This window comes from Coenobita brevimanus, chromosome 21 (assembly GCF_032717465.1).
Source record: "Coenobita brevimanus isolate Jiangsu-jjx chromosome 21, ASM3271746v2, whole genome shotgun sequence".
Taxonomy (NCBI): Eukaryota; Metazoa; Arthropoda; class Malacostraca; order Decapoda; family Coenobitidae; genus Coenobita; species Coenobita brevimanus.
The window spans coordinates 1391207-1405710 of record NC_136974.1 but is presented as its reverse complement, the minus strand read 5'-3'; the positions used below and the strand labels follow the sequence as shown (position 1 = coordinate 1405710).

General features: G+C 39.3%; 1 protein-coding gene across 1 annotated transcript; it reads left to right on the top strand.

Annotated features, from left to right (window-relative positions):
- The first annotated feature begins 1927 nt into the window (after positions 1-1927).
- Positions 1928-13709, top strand: LOC145392050 (inactive pancreatic lipase-related protein 1-like). The gene is made up of 8 exons (XM_080266507.1): positions 1928-1937; positions 5367-5487; positions 6144-6295; positions 7047-7301; positions 7674-7798; positions 10802-10889; positions 11474-11648; positions 13151-13709. Exons 1-8 carry the CDS (start codon positions 1928-1930, stop codon positions 13422-13424), a joined length of 1200 nt encoding a protein of 399 aa, XP_080122633.1. The 3' UTR covers positions 13425-13709.
- Positions 13710-14504: the final 795 nt, after the last annotated feature.

The window sequence follows — 14504 nt, the reverse complement described above, 5'->3', positions numbered from 1 at the left end:
ACTTGGGTTTTATGTAACTGATAAGGATTTTTTTTTTTTTAAGAGTAACTTCAAACGACACGTGGCTACACCCAAAAACCACGGTGTGGCCACACCCACGAATTGTATGTAACTGTATTGGCTGAAGAAGGTGTGTGGCAAAACCCACCACCTTCTTTTGTTGTATTAGCGTTCTGTACCTTTTACAACAATAAATATTTCAATTCAAAAACGACGTTTCCGAAGACACTGCCACCGCCCGACACACTTTAGCGCTGTCACCTTGAAACAGTCGTGATAATTTTGCATGTTTGCATAACATTCATATACTGTATAATATATATATAGATATATATATATATATATATATATATATATATATATATATATATAATGACCGTAGAAAATGCCTACAGTAGAAAATTTCTACAATAGAAAACACCGTACAGGCGTACACGTGACTTACCAGCTGACGAAAACTGAACGAGATCTGTACGGTTTCCTCCTCTCCTCCCTGTCAGCCTCTCGTTTCGGATTTTACAAAAATTTTAAAAACTTCTTACGAATGAAGATTTCTAGACCTAAACTGAGGACATGTCTGGGAAAATACGGACGTATGGTAGTTTATGGTACGTACTGTACAGTCCCTCTAAACTGCGTGTACGGTTGAGTCATGTTACGATCTCACTTTCAGAAGTTACGTCGTCAATTTTGCATCCTGTTACCGTAAATGAAGACTTGTATGTGAATTTTTTGTTTATATTATCAATATTACTTTGACAATAATAACGACCCCGAAATTCCCGAATAAAACGTAGAACGAAACTTCCCTGCTTGAAGTAAACAAGGGTAGATAGGTGCAGCAGTTCTTCAATGTCGTATATCACCTTATCTGCGTCTAATCGTGTTCTCAAACACAGAAGTGTATTAATCACCAGAGAACATGAAGTAATAGGTGTCAAATAATGCGCATAAAGGCTTGGCGAAGACGGTGAAACAAGCACAGGTGGGTTGTTTTGTCCTCTTTAATTCTGAGAAGACCATTCCATTGTTTATTACGTAATATGCGATGAAAGGCATTTGAGGCTTTGATTTCAAGTAAACACCTATAAATACAGTGACACTAAAATTTGCATCGAAGCTGAGGGGGAAAACTGTCCGAACTCACATCTGTGTTAATTATTTACCTTACTAAAGACAAAACTGGAAGTACTGTATTTTGAAGCATTTTCTGTTTAGCCTATATGAGACTATTTGCAGACATTGTTCTTTGACACTTTGGTATTATTATAGTTTTAGCCAAAAACAGAATAACGAGATTTTTTTTTTTTTTAGTATTTTAGTTCTAAGCCATGTTTCTTCTGGGATGAATTCATTACTAATTATTTTTATTTTACTTCTGAAGGTTAAGTTGGGTTAGGTTATCTTCAGGAGTAAAATAAAATAATTTATGACAAAAATACCATAGAAAAGAAGTGGCTTTGAAGAATTGTCTAAAACACCAAAAAAATGGATCAAAATCTCATACTTTAGTTCTGTTTTTAGACTGAAACTGTAATTTTTTGAAAATTTAGCCCTTCCCCCCCTTGGATCATTAATGCCTCTGGGGGGATTTGCAACAAAAATGTTGTAAAAAAATAATATTAATACTGTAGCTTATGGTGAGACATAAGCTGAAAGCATGTTATTATACTGAGCCAGAAATATTGGTAAATGTGGACAAAAGTGACGCATGGATTCAGACTGTTTTCTTAAAACCAGCATGCTTAACCAAAGTAATTTTTGTACTACATGCATCGCAGGTAATTAACATTTAATTTTTGACAAATGAAATAAAGAAAACAAGCAAAATATACCTACTTTGCAATATGAAATATATGTAGCCTGAACAACACCCTTGATAGCTGTACTGCTGATTCCTCCAACTGAATGCGCCAGTGTATCAGACATGCTCAGAGGTACACAAATTAAGTACGGTACCATACATTTTGGCAGATGCTTATCTAGAAAAGTGTGTCACCTAACTGAAAGGGCTGGGCTTCCCCCCAGACCCCACTAGTTATTATAAGTACCTCACCGTGTGCATAATTTAAGTGGCATAAAGTTTGACACAAACCTAACAAGTGAAGCTTGATGCCAAACTGGGGAGGCTTTCCACCCCAGCCCCCCTAATAATCTTAACGTTGGGTCTGGTTAGTACTTGGATGGGTGACCGCCTGGGAACACCAGATGCTGTTGGGATCCCTACATCAAGTGGGGTTGGTGGAGGATTAGTGCCCCTCCCTGTAAAACAATTAACTCTAAGCCCTTGGCCACCCTGTCTGGGATACATGGCGTCTGGCAATGAATGAATGAATGAACGTCACCCCATGTATAGGCTATGTAAATGCCATAAATATGATTGGGAATTTCCACAGAATTTAGGTGTACTGTATTTGAGGTTAACTGTTAACAAAGCTAATCCATCCGTTTAGAGCGTTTGGCAATACATGTGCCTTTGGTAGTAATCACATAACAGTCCAGTGGTGCAGGTCAAGGTAAGTATGACCAGAGTGCTGTCTTACTGTGACTGAATTAGGCATTATTTGTGACAGCAATTCAAGCGTTTTCTTAAAGCCAACAAAATATCACTCTGTGGTAACATTATATTGTTTCATATTCTGTAAAATGTAAGATACATGGAGCATGAAGTGCTGGACAACAATGGACCCCTATTTATGAACATTTTTATAAACCAAAATTTAAAAAAGGCTAGTGTATCTGCTAATCTTTAAAAAATAACAAAGGATCCTAACAGCACTTCATTCCAATAGGAAATTTGGAATAGGGCATCACTGACTTGCATATTTAACGAAATATTGATTAGTGTACATTTGCCTCCAAGTTCTGAAGGTGAAAAATAAGATGTACTTGACCAAAAGTGGATTTCAAAAAGTTTAAATTGTTAAATGAAATGAATTGTATCAAAATGTCATCAGGCGAGGGATGCCTGCACAGAATCAAGGCTGAGGTGAAACTCTTATATTTGTTGTAGCTTCACAGCAAGCTGGCATTAATAGCTAATGTACAAAAGTTATAATTGCTCTTCAGGTGATAGCTACTTGTAGTTAGCTTCTTTTTCTGTTGCTCTGAATCACCTGTCCTCATCTTTTGGGAAATTGGAATAGGAAGGTGATGATGATGGGTTTTAATGTGAATTCTAACGATGCTGGATTTTAATGTGAACTTTAATAATCCTCATGTACATTTTCTCCAGGAATAACCCAGATTGTGGCGGTGGTGTATGATACTTTAGTAAGTGAACGAGAGCTACATAACAATGAGGTGCCTTATTCCTTTGCTGCCTTTGCTTGTTCTACTGAAGAACGTTGCATCACGTCGCCCTACCACGCACGCGCAGCAGCATAGTTCAGGTATAGCATTTGTTCCATATTTTCCATATTCTTTAATTTTTTTATTGTATATATTACAGTACTGTACTATTTAAATGCATGTGTACGGTATATATATTATATATATACAGTAGCTACATACGTACGGTATATATATTACATAATTATTATAAAAAAAATATCAGATGATTTTACTCAGTTTCAGGACAAATCTACCTATGTACTGTATAAGGTATATATATATATATATATAGATAGATAGATATAGGTAGATAGATAGATAGATAGGTATGTCATAAAACTGGGTAAAATCATCTGGTGGTAGTAATAATAATGCTGATTTATTTGCACACGACCTCGTAAGCCTGACCAAGTCTGTCTATCGAGTCTATCTGTCTGCGTCTTATCTGTCTGTCCTTCAAATCTATGTCTGTCTGTCAATATGTCTGCCAGTCTATCATCTAGTCACTTGACCTAAATTGATATGATAGACCATGATGGATTTGATAGACCTCAAATGACCTAGAAGAGGGAAGTGACTTGATACAGAAGTCAGCATGATGTTGCTGAATATCATAAAAATTACATCACTGTGTCAGCTGACCTCATGATTCATTAATGGGTCTAAATTAAGCTAATAACCTAAACTGGCAGAGGCAGGTTTGAGTTACTGTACGTTGGATCTCAATATGGGTGAAATGATCAGAGTGATGTAAATGGCTGTGGGTGATTGTGATAGGACTTGAAGTGTCTTAATGATCAGGAATAAACCCAGTCTGTACTAAAATGACTCCAGTTAATGTCAGTGGATTGGACTGGAAGTGTCAAACTGGACCAAGTGAACCCAACATGGCATAGAGGCGCCTGAAATTACAAGACACTTGACCTGAAGTATGTGAACCTGGTTGTTTGAACCACATATGACATAACTGGTCCTGAAGATGCCTGAAGGCCCTAAATGGACTTGAATGATTCTGAAGTGGTCTGAATGAGCCTTTACCCCTTGAGTTGAGTGACGTGATTTTTTCTTGTTCGTACCATCTCTAGGCAGTTTTACTTAGCTTTGGAGAGACTTTTCAGACTGAAGAGGTAAGAGACGCTGTATCCATTGTGAATCTTGATACTACTAAAGATCTGTCATAAGTTAAGTACCGGTAAAATTATTTGAAGGTAGCAAAAATAAATAATTATGTAACCAGATCGAAGGGGTTAACTGATATGAAGCCAGATCAGCTGAAGTGACCTAAATGGGCTGATTGGGCAGGAATAAGTTTCAAAGGGCTCAGTGAAGCAGGAGTGGTTGTGTAGCCCATTTCACTGAGCACTGTTGATGATAGTTCTCCTATATTTGTGGTTTCTGAACTCTGTCTATCCCATTACAGTATTTTGGTGTGAATTAGGATGATAATGATGTGTAGAAATGGATTTGAAAGGCCTGAGATTTATATGAAGTGTGTTGAAGAGAGATCTGACTTGATGGTAATGATGATGATGATGATGATGATAATGGATGATGATGATGTGTGGGAATGGATTTGAAGGACCTGAGATTTTTTATGAAGTGTATTGGAGAGATCTGACATACAGTTATTCACCCTGAAGCAACATAATTGGATTTGATCTGATCTGATCAGATCTGGTGTGAAGTAACAGGGCCTGAAGTGACATGACTGAATCAGATTGGACATCTGAATTAATTTTTTACAAATCAGTCAGAGTATTGTAAGAAAAACGTGTGCAGTTCCAGCCGTTGTTCTGGTGGTTATGCTGGCACAAAGCAGGTATGCAGGTGATAATTGTCATCCTTTTCTATTTGTATACTATGCCTGATACTGTGTACAGTATTATAATCAGGGTATATGGTAAACTGTTGACAAGACAAACCAGAGTTCACATGTATAGCATCAGTTCATTCATTTTATATAGCAGCTTTTTAAAAACTGAAAATATGTATATTTTTTATACTGGTATTAATTTATTAATCTTTATTTTCAGCACTCATTAGTAATGGAAGTAACACAAGTCACTACAGTGAAGAATTGGATAACAGACTGTCAGCAGATGGAATTCAGTTTTTAAAAAATATGACTGTCAAAAATTTCTTCCTGTGGACAAGGTATGTGAAGTAAAATTTTGATACTGAAAGTTATATAGTTTATATCGTGGCACTGATAACAGAAAGGTGTTAGTTCTTTTACATTCAGAGTTCCATCAGCACAGGTTGGTGCAATGAAAGTTTTCCTCTTAACCCTTTCAGTCCAGTGACATGTTTTATAGAATATTCTTGCTGCTGTCAGATAGTTTAATTTTGTTTGGGAATAGCCCTAACTAATGTAGAAATTTATGAGAGCTGGCAGCCTCCTTATTCAGTCCCTTATACCTGAGGTTGCACACCTTTGTCTTATGTACGGTACATAGCTAGTAGCCTGCCTTCGGCTGGGCTCATTTCCATATACAGTATGTATCTCACTCGCACTTTTAATAAATACAGTAATTATTAGTGCCTGTAACTGAACAAGTATTGTACAGTATTCAGTGCAGATCAGATAGGCTTGTGGTGGAATGACATTTATAAATGAAGTGCATTTTTAATAATGAAAATCATGTTAACAAGACCTACAAGTGGGTGTGTAAGAATTACATAATGAGTATATAAAGGCATCCATAGAAAAATCGGTATCGATGGGTTTTACATATCGACAGCGTCACTGGAACACAAGTCCCATCGATGATGAGGGAAATCTGTTCTATCTCTCCATCCTTGCCTTCCAGACAAACACCAACATATCGGCCCTATGAGCTGCTAGACCCGTGGGACAGGCAGTCGATTACAAATAGCAGTTTCCGTGCTAAAAAAACATATATCATTGTCCATGGCTTCTTAGGATGGGGCAACGAGACCTGGATTCTGCAGCTCAAGGATAGTAAGTAGAGAAGAATTGTTTGGAGAGAGAGAGAGAGCATGTCTGTGTTGTGTGTAGGCTGTGTACACTCTACATCCACAGGTGATCACTTTTGTGAGAGGGTTCCGAAGCCACATTGCCACCAATGTAATATTGGTAGCTACTTGTTCTGTGATTGGTTTTTGTCTGGATATACAATGTAGGTTTGTATCCACACTGTGTAATGAACTTACACGCCATGTGATATCAAGTTGCACACAAACAAGAAAGAAAACACTAATTTTATTGCTTTGTAAGTGCAAAGAGTACCAGGTAAATATTTTCAGAATATCACATGCCTGTGTGAGTGTTGTTGGTAGCCTGAGATATTCAACCCTCAGACGTCAGATTACCCAGTGGCAGGTAAAATCATCTGACATTAGAGATAACAAACAAGTTGTCTCCTAACATTTAAGGAGTAATGTAGCCATGCTACTTGAACCTGTGGCCCAGGGTTTATTATGATATCACAGCATTTAGTATGTGATAATATGAGGTGTTTATGTTTAGAATGTTATGTCTGTGAAGTGGAATCAGGATTCCATGGGCTTGAATGATGAGTGAATGAATGTGTGGTGTATTTCACTAGACATGTTGGTGATTAGTCCTCCTTCCTTCATACATTTTTCTTGTTTTCTGGAATGTGTTCTTGGGTGGACAAAGGAAGCAGGATGATGATGACATCCCTAAAATTAATCCCACACATCCTACATATTAACAATCTTGCCTACAGAGCTGCTGAACATATCTGACTGCAATGTGATATCAGTTGACTGGCCAGCTGGTACACAGTGGTTCCTGTTGTCATACTACATGGCTGTGAATCGAGTGCCAGCGGTGGGAAAAGACTGTGCTCGCCTTCTCACCACCCTGGCCACAGTTACAGGACTCACTCTGGATCAGGTGCACTTCATTGGACACTCCCTGGGTGCACATGTGGCTGGACTGGCAGCAAAGCAAAGCAAGGGCAAAATTGGTCGCATTACTGGTGAGTCACACACAGTTTCCAACTGAAGAAAATTTGCAACACTTAATATATATGCAATGGGGTACAGTTTTCTGCTCATGTCAGTGTTCCTTCCATGAATGATCAACAGGCTCCACAAGTTCAGCAGGAATATGCTCCTGATGGCACACAAATGCACCTCTGGTACATCCACCTACTTCTGAGACCCCCTGGTGAAAGAAACCTGAGATTTTTACTAAGCAAACTAAATGTAATACTGATAGGCCATAAATGATGTGTTGTAAAGTACTGTATAGTATTTCCAAGTAAGCAGCAAGAGTGCTGTGACTTGTTTCTCTGTAAATTATTATGTAATTCTGTCTTTATTTTTTTTGCTCTATCTCTTCCATAAAGGTCTGGATCCAGCAGGCTTGACATTCCGAAAGGTTCCAGGGACACAGAGACTAAATGCTTCAGATGCTGACTATGTTGATGTGATACACTCCAATAGCTGCTACAAACCTCTTAATCCATGGGGGGTAAGAAAAGACCTTGTATTGTTTGGTACCTTGTTTTATCTTTGGTGTAGTTGTTTATGCTCTGTTCAGTTTAACAACCACAAATTATCATCTTTCCATCTTAACTGATGAGTTGTAACAAGAGATTAACACTGGAATATGGAGCTAGTCACAAAAAAGTGCTGTGAAAAGGATATAGAGCAATAGTATCATCCTATTCTGCACCTGAGTTATGGAAAAGAAGCTGCAAATGGATAAAAACCTGGACCAGGTTTAAGTGAACAAACTATTGGACTGTAACTAGACCACCCGAGTCAGAGTGATGGTCATGCATCAGTTCAGTCCCCAAGAGATTATTATTATTATTATTATTTTTTTTTTTTTCTGGGTTACGGTACAGTAGCCAGGTTTCAGGGAGCTCAGATGATTAGTGGATGGGACTGTGGCTTATTCTATTGGGCAAACTTTCAGTAATATCTCTACCTTTCCCCCCTCCCCCCCTTTGGGTTGGAAAGGAGGTCTGGGTGATGATAATGATGATGATGATGATTATTATTATTATTAATTTGTGGTAGGTGGGGGCGCTCACCATCCACTCATTCGATGTAGTGCTGCTCTCGGGTGTCTGCCCTTTCCCCTCCTTTCTCCATTCCGTCCGTCCTCTTCTGTCTTTCTTTACTTCATTCTTTCCTCGTCCTTCTGCCTACGGGTGACTTTACACTCCCTCTTTTGTCTTTCTTTCTTTCATTCTTTCCTCTTCCTTCTGCATATGGGTGACTCTACACTGAGTGACAAGCCTAATGGTTTCCTGTACACCAGGAAACCATTTACTATCTTGGGTGGTAACCATATAACTAAATTATGGCACCTGGTGGTTTAGTGGGTAATTACAGCACTCTAGTCGGATTGAGCCGGTGCAGGTTTATATCCAAGGGGTGGTTGGGGTTATTGCTCATGTAATGCCACTCAGGGATGAGTAAGGTTGGTCACTCTCATCTTAAATGTCAGGACCAAATTGCCTAGCCCTGGGCTTCTACGCTTCTCATGGGGCAACGTAGAATTGGATGATGGATGGATAGATTATTATTAATTATTATTATTATTATTATTATTATTATAGTTACAGTAGCCTTGTCTCAGTCACATACATCTCACAGAGGTAGTATGAGATTAGCTGTGTGTTATTTCAAACATAGATGTATGTATTTATGTAGCCTTTCAGAGTAAACTCATATCCCATCATGAATTGGAAATATGCTTTGATAAAAGAGTACAGTATGGAATGAGGTAGGGTAAGGGATATTTAAGAGGGAATCATTTGTTGTTGGAATAAATTAACCAGTAGTGATGATGGTTGAGAAGGTAGGAATGGTAATGTAGATGATATAAAAGAAATCAGTGAAGTTCATTATGTCAGACTGAATCCTGCAGGACCATTGTATCCCAAAGAAAGTTCAAAACAGAAAAATTTTGTCACAGAACTAAACAGAAGTAACCTTGAAAAACTTGTACTGTATGTAGCAACCACACTGAAACTTTTTTCCTTTTGGTTCACCTTTAAATGTGCTAGACTATGATACCCTGGCTTAGAGCCCATAAGCCCGATAAACATAAAGGGAATGGTATGGGATTGGCTGTTACTGTTTTACTGGTAGTAGGGTGGCTACCATTGACCGTGGGAAGTACTACCATGAGATTGAAAAGTGGCTATAAGCTTGATGATTAGATATACAGACATCACTCATAGGCAGAAAACATTAAGCAGCAAGTACAGTCTCCTGTTTCTTTCTGAATGACAACACAGAGCCAAAGTCCAAGCTGATACTCTTACACTGTTACAGAGATTATTAAACATCTCAAGTATCTTTTTTCCCAAGAGCATCCAGCAACTGTTGGGAGGTAATTAGCTGGTTTTGGCATTTGGTTTAGCTTCCAGTCCATAGAATAATCAGCTGTATCATGGTCAGCCTCATTATGATACGAGGAAGGGTGGCGTAATTTTTGTGTATGTATGTGGTAGGTGGGGGCGCTAACCATCCACTCACTCGATTTAGTGCTGCTCTTGGGTGTCTGCCCTTTCCTATCCTCCATGCTTCTTTCCTTCCATCCTATTCTGTCTTTCTTTCCTTAATTTTTTCCTCCTCCTTCTGCCTGTGGGTGACTTTTCACTCCCTCTTCTGTCTTTCTTTCCTTCATTCTTTCCTCTTCCTTCTGCCTGTGGGTGACTTTTCACTCCCTCTTCTGTCTTTCTTTCCTTCATTCTTTCCTCTTCCTTCTGCCTGTGGGTGACTCTACACTGAGTGACAAGCCAAATGGTTTCCTGTGCACCAGGAAACCATTTACTACACTGGGTGGTAACCATATAACCAAATTTTGGTGCCTGGTGGTTTAGTGGGTAATTATTGCACTCCAGTCGGATTGAGCCGGTGAAGGTTTATATCCAAGGGGTGGTTGGGGTTGATTGCTCATGTAATGCCACTCAGGGATGAGTGAGGCTGGTCACTCTCATCTTAAATGTCGGGACCAACTGCTTAGCCCCGGGCTCCTACACTCCTCATGGGGCAATGTAGGATTGGATGATGGATGGATGGATAGAAAGTTTGGTGGACTTTGTGACTTCTGTTAAATCCGATAGCTGCTATACCAGGGTTTGTGTAAGCAAGGGTCTGCTCTAATCATCATCATCATCATCATTCAGACCTCCTTTCCCAACCAAGGGCAGGGTGAGGAGTAGCAATGACCAGACAGCTCAAATTTGCCCAATCCAGTGGGCCATGCATCCATAATAATAATAATAATACAGTAATAATAATCTGTCTATCTGTCTATAGATTGCCAAACACCATAATCCCGCAAATAATAATAATAATAAATAATGATAATAATAATAATAATAATGATAATAATAATAATAATAATAATAATAATAATAATAATGATAATAATAATAATAATAATATGGAGCAGCAACCACTAGGATTTACTGTAGAGAATCTAGCCTTCCTTTATTTTTTCTTGGCCAAGGACTGCTATGGACTCAATGAAAACATAGGACACAGTGACTTTTGGCCCAATGGAGGGGAGCACCAGCCAGCGTGCAATGGTCGTGACGGTGCTAATGGTTGGTGAAATTCATACTGCTGTTGTGCTTGTAAATCCAGGTCGAGATACACAAACACATGATTACTTCCCTATCAAAACTCAGGCTTTGATTAACAGATTGAACAAGAGATGTGGGATGTTACTGCTGTCAACTTTCCTTGTCCTTCCTGTAGAAGAAATGATTGTTCACGATAATTTCCCCTCATAACTAAGCTTTGTGCAAAAAGAGCAGTTGGTGTGGAAATATTCTAAGCTGCCTTTGTCTCTCCTGCAAAAATAAATCACAGGAATGACAAGGAATTGATCATAAGTTTCTTTGTGTATCTTGGCTCTGGCTTCTGACATGGTTTCTCAGCAGGTCTCATGACACGCCATTTTGATAACAGAAAGCATTGGAAGGGAAACTTGTGAGTAATCTGAATCATACCATGAGACAAGTAACTAGCAGTAGATGTTATATCACTGTATTTTTGTTTGACGTGCTCGTAATAAAAAAGTAAAGAAAATTCAAGTTCAGTACAGGAATTATGGAAAAAAACAAAGCATTGTGGTTATCTAATATTTTCTGATACCAACCTTTTATTTACTCTGAAGGAGAAATTGGGTGTTCACATGAGCTTGCCTACACCTACTACATTGAGAGCCTCAGTTATGGGATCGACCGCACCTTCTTCTTAAGCCGTCCTTGCAAGTCCTGGACCAGTTTTCTGGGAGGGCACTGCTCCTGTGGATCTGAAGCGCAATATATGGGGTTCTTTGTCAATACCAGGTAGGAGAATGGATTAACTATGGTGTATTTGATCAAGCTGGCTGGAGTAGTTTGTGCAGAGGAGTGAATGACCAGGATTTGGCATCCCATTTAATGATGTACAGCAGACCCTCATTATACAGTGAATTGGTATGCAATGCATCGCTTTTACAGTGGAGGCAATATGCATGTGTAGCCACCACCTCCCTCCCCCTGGAGTAAGGTGTGTAGCTACAGACAGGATAGATAGAATGGATGGTTAGCAGGATTGAATGGGGTATAAGAAACTTCCTGCTGAGATTTGAAAAACTGGATTTTATTGTAGGTTGAGATGTGCGTTGCGGACTGTTGGGTATTGATTTGGATTTAGATGTGTTTGTGACTTGAGCCAGTGGTCTTTGTTGGCGAAGGAGACCCCAAGCACCTGTTTCTTACCAGTTTATTTCTGCATATGGCTGGTTAATACTCCGTCTCTCTATAGCCAGATGCCGTAAACATGTAAATGGTCTTAAAGAGATAACTTCCATGTCACCCTTTCCTCAACCAGTAGGTTGCCCTTCCTATAACTAACACCCCACCCTCCACCTGAATCAGTATCTCTCAGCCCCATCCCTTCATCTCGTCGTTAGTCTCCCCCTCCCCATTTCCCCCCTCCTCTTTACTCACATACATTCTTCTAGCCAGTCTTTCATTCTCCATCCTTTCCACATAGCCAGACCATCTCAGTGTTCTTCTAATGCATTCAGTCACATCCACGTCAATACCACATCACTCTGTCACTGCCTCATTTCTTTGTTAATTTTCTTCTTTTTGTCATTAATGAACATGATGCTGATAATGTAATACAGGATAAACAACAGATACAGTATTTAGGTATTATATGAGTGTCCCACTGGCTGTCTCCTAAACTTACGAAAATCCAACCCTTGAACTGTAGTAGGGGAGGGGGGTGATTTTATGGGATTTGTGCGACATCAGTCATTTGGCAGGTTACCCTTCTTTTAACTAACACTCCCCATATCTCTCAGTACAAAAATTAAATAAATTAATAAATAAATAAGTATATGCTGATAGGTTGATGAAGTAAAGCCAGGATTCTGAGGGTTTGAATGCTGTTTGAATGAGTGTCTGGTTTATTGCACTGGACATGCTGTTAATAGTTTTCCTTCTTTTGTGCTTTCTCATTTGCTGTTTTCTGGATCCCACCTCACCCATCCTAAGGTGGGAAAACTGATGATGATGTTGGTGGTGATGTACATTCAGTTATTATTACAGTAGCTGTATGCCTGGGATGTGTTTCAAATTGTCACAACTTTCATACACTCTTTCCTTTCTTTCATGCACGCTTTTAAGTTTGGGGAAGCTGGTACTGTATATCACTTTTATAGGAACCAACAAACTTCTATAGGCTGTTGATTGTAATTTGCTGTGGACTTAAATGCAAAAAGGACATAAAGTAAGGTGCACATAACAAGGGCTTACTTCACGTCATGAATACTAACAAGAATTACATTATGTGACAGGCTAGAAGGACACTACTACTTGGTGACCAACTCCTACGCCCCTTATGCTCGAGAGGATGCCGTTTGTTCCCCAGGCACAGCACGACTTCACTTCCTGCTGTCTATGGCTGGGCTGGGTCTGGGTCTGTTGATACTGGTGGGGGTAACTGTGGTAGTGGGCATCAAGGTGTATCAGAAGAGGAGCCAAGGTGGTGGTGGTGAGGGCAGTGGATTGGTGACAAATGAGGAAGTGCCAGAGAGCAGTGGTAGTGATGATAATGCACTCTCTCCATAATTTATTTGTTAAGAAGAGTAAAAAAAAAAAAAAATGAAGATTAGGGAAACTGATAAAGCTGAAGGAGGGACCATGATTGTCAACGTGGAGGTGTTTAGGAAGAGGAAATGTGATGGTCGGGAAGACAGTGCAATGTGTAAAAATGAGGAGCTTGCCGAGTTGTGATAGCGATCTTACACTCATATTATAGTTTGTGGGTGTTGTGAGAATTGTTAAAAGTAAAAAATGAGATATCAGAGAGCCATGATAGTGCACTCACTCCATTGTTTGTGCTTGTCATGACAGATTTATGAAAGAAAGAAAAAGGATAATTGGTTAAAATTAGAGATAATGAAGGAAGAGTGTGAGTAATGGTGTGTGTTGATACCATAGTGCTGTGAGTTGTTCAGATGGAAGTCTTTACCCACATATGGAAGTGTTTTATCTCCCCACGTCCTTACAGTTTATACCAGTGTGTGATGTTTATTCCGTGGTTCATGATGTGGATGCCTTCATACAATTGCACTGATATAATTGGGCCAGTTATAGAGACATCCCTCAACTTTCTCCGTATTCCACAAAGGGAGGACGATGGACTCCAGGAGAAGGGCAGGTTCACCTTACATCCCACTAGATTCATATTCAGATGAGCCTAGAGCCACATGAAAAAAAAAATAATAATAAAATGGTAAATAAAATGATTTTGAGAGTAAAGTTTATTAAGGACAGAGGAGAATGGAGAGTGTGGTAAATTGTTTTAAGTGTTTATTTTAGTGCTCCTCCATGCCTGTGTTTCTATGCTGTTGTTTTTACGGGTGAAACGTCACGAGGTTTGAATGTCCCAGTCAGAGGAGTGGCCTTACTTAGGGTTGATTCCTGAAAGGTGACGGGAGGTGTTTCAGTTAAGTAATGCCACCAGGGGGAGTAAGCTGGTCTCCTGCCCTTCAGAGCACTGGACTACAGTCTCCTAGCCTCAGGACCCTGCACTACAAAGGGAATAAAATGGGTTGATAGGTGCCATTTATCTGTGTTTTAGTGCTCAGCCATGTGTAGGTTTTAATGCTTTTAGTGTATGGACGAGGTTCGTTTATTCGTCCATTT

Coding starts and splice junctions, on each gene's coding strand:
- LOC145392050 (XM_080266507.1), top strand. Junction 6,296..7,046: donor GATTCTGCAGCTCAAGGATA/GTAAGTAGAGAA, acceptor TCTTGCCTACAG/AGCTGCTGAACATATCTGAC. Junction 7,302..7,673: donor CAAAATTGGTCGCATTACTG/GTGAGTCACACA, acceptor TCTTCCATAAAG/GTCTGGATCCAGCAGGCTTG.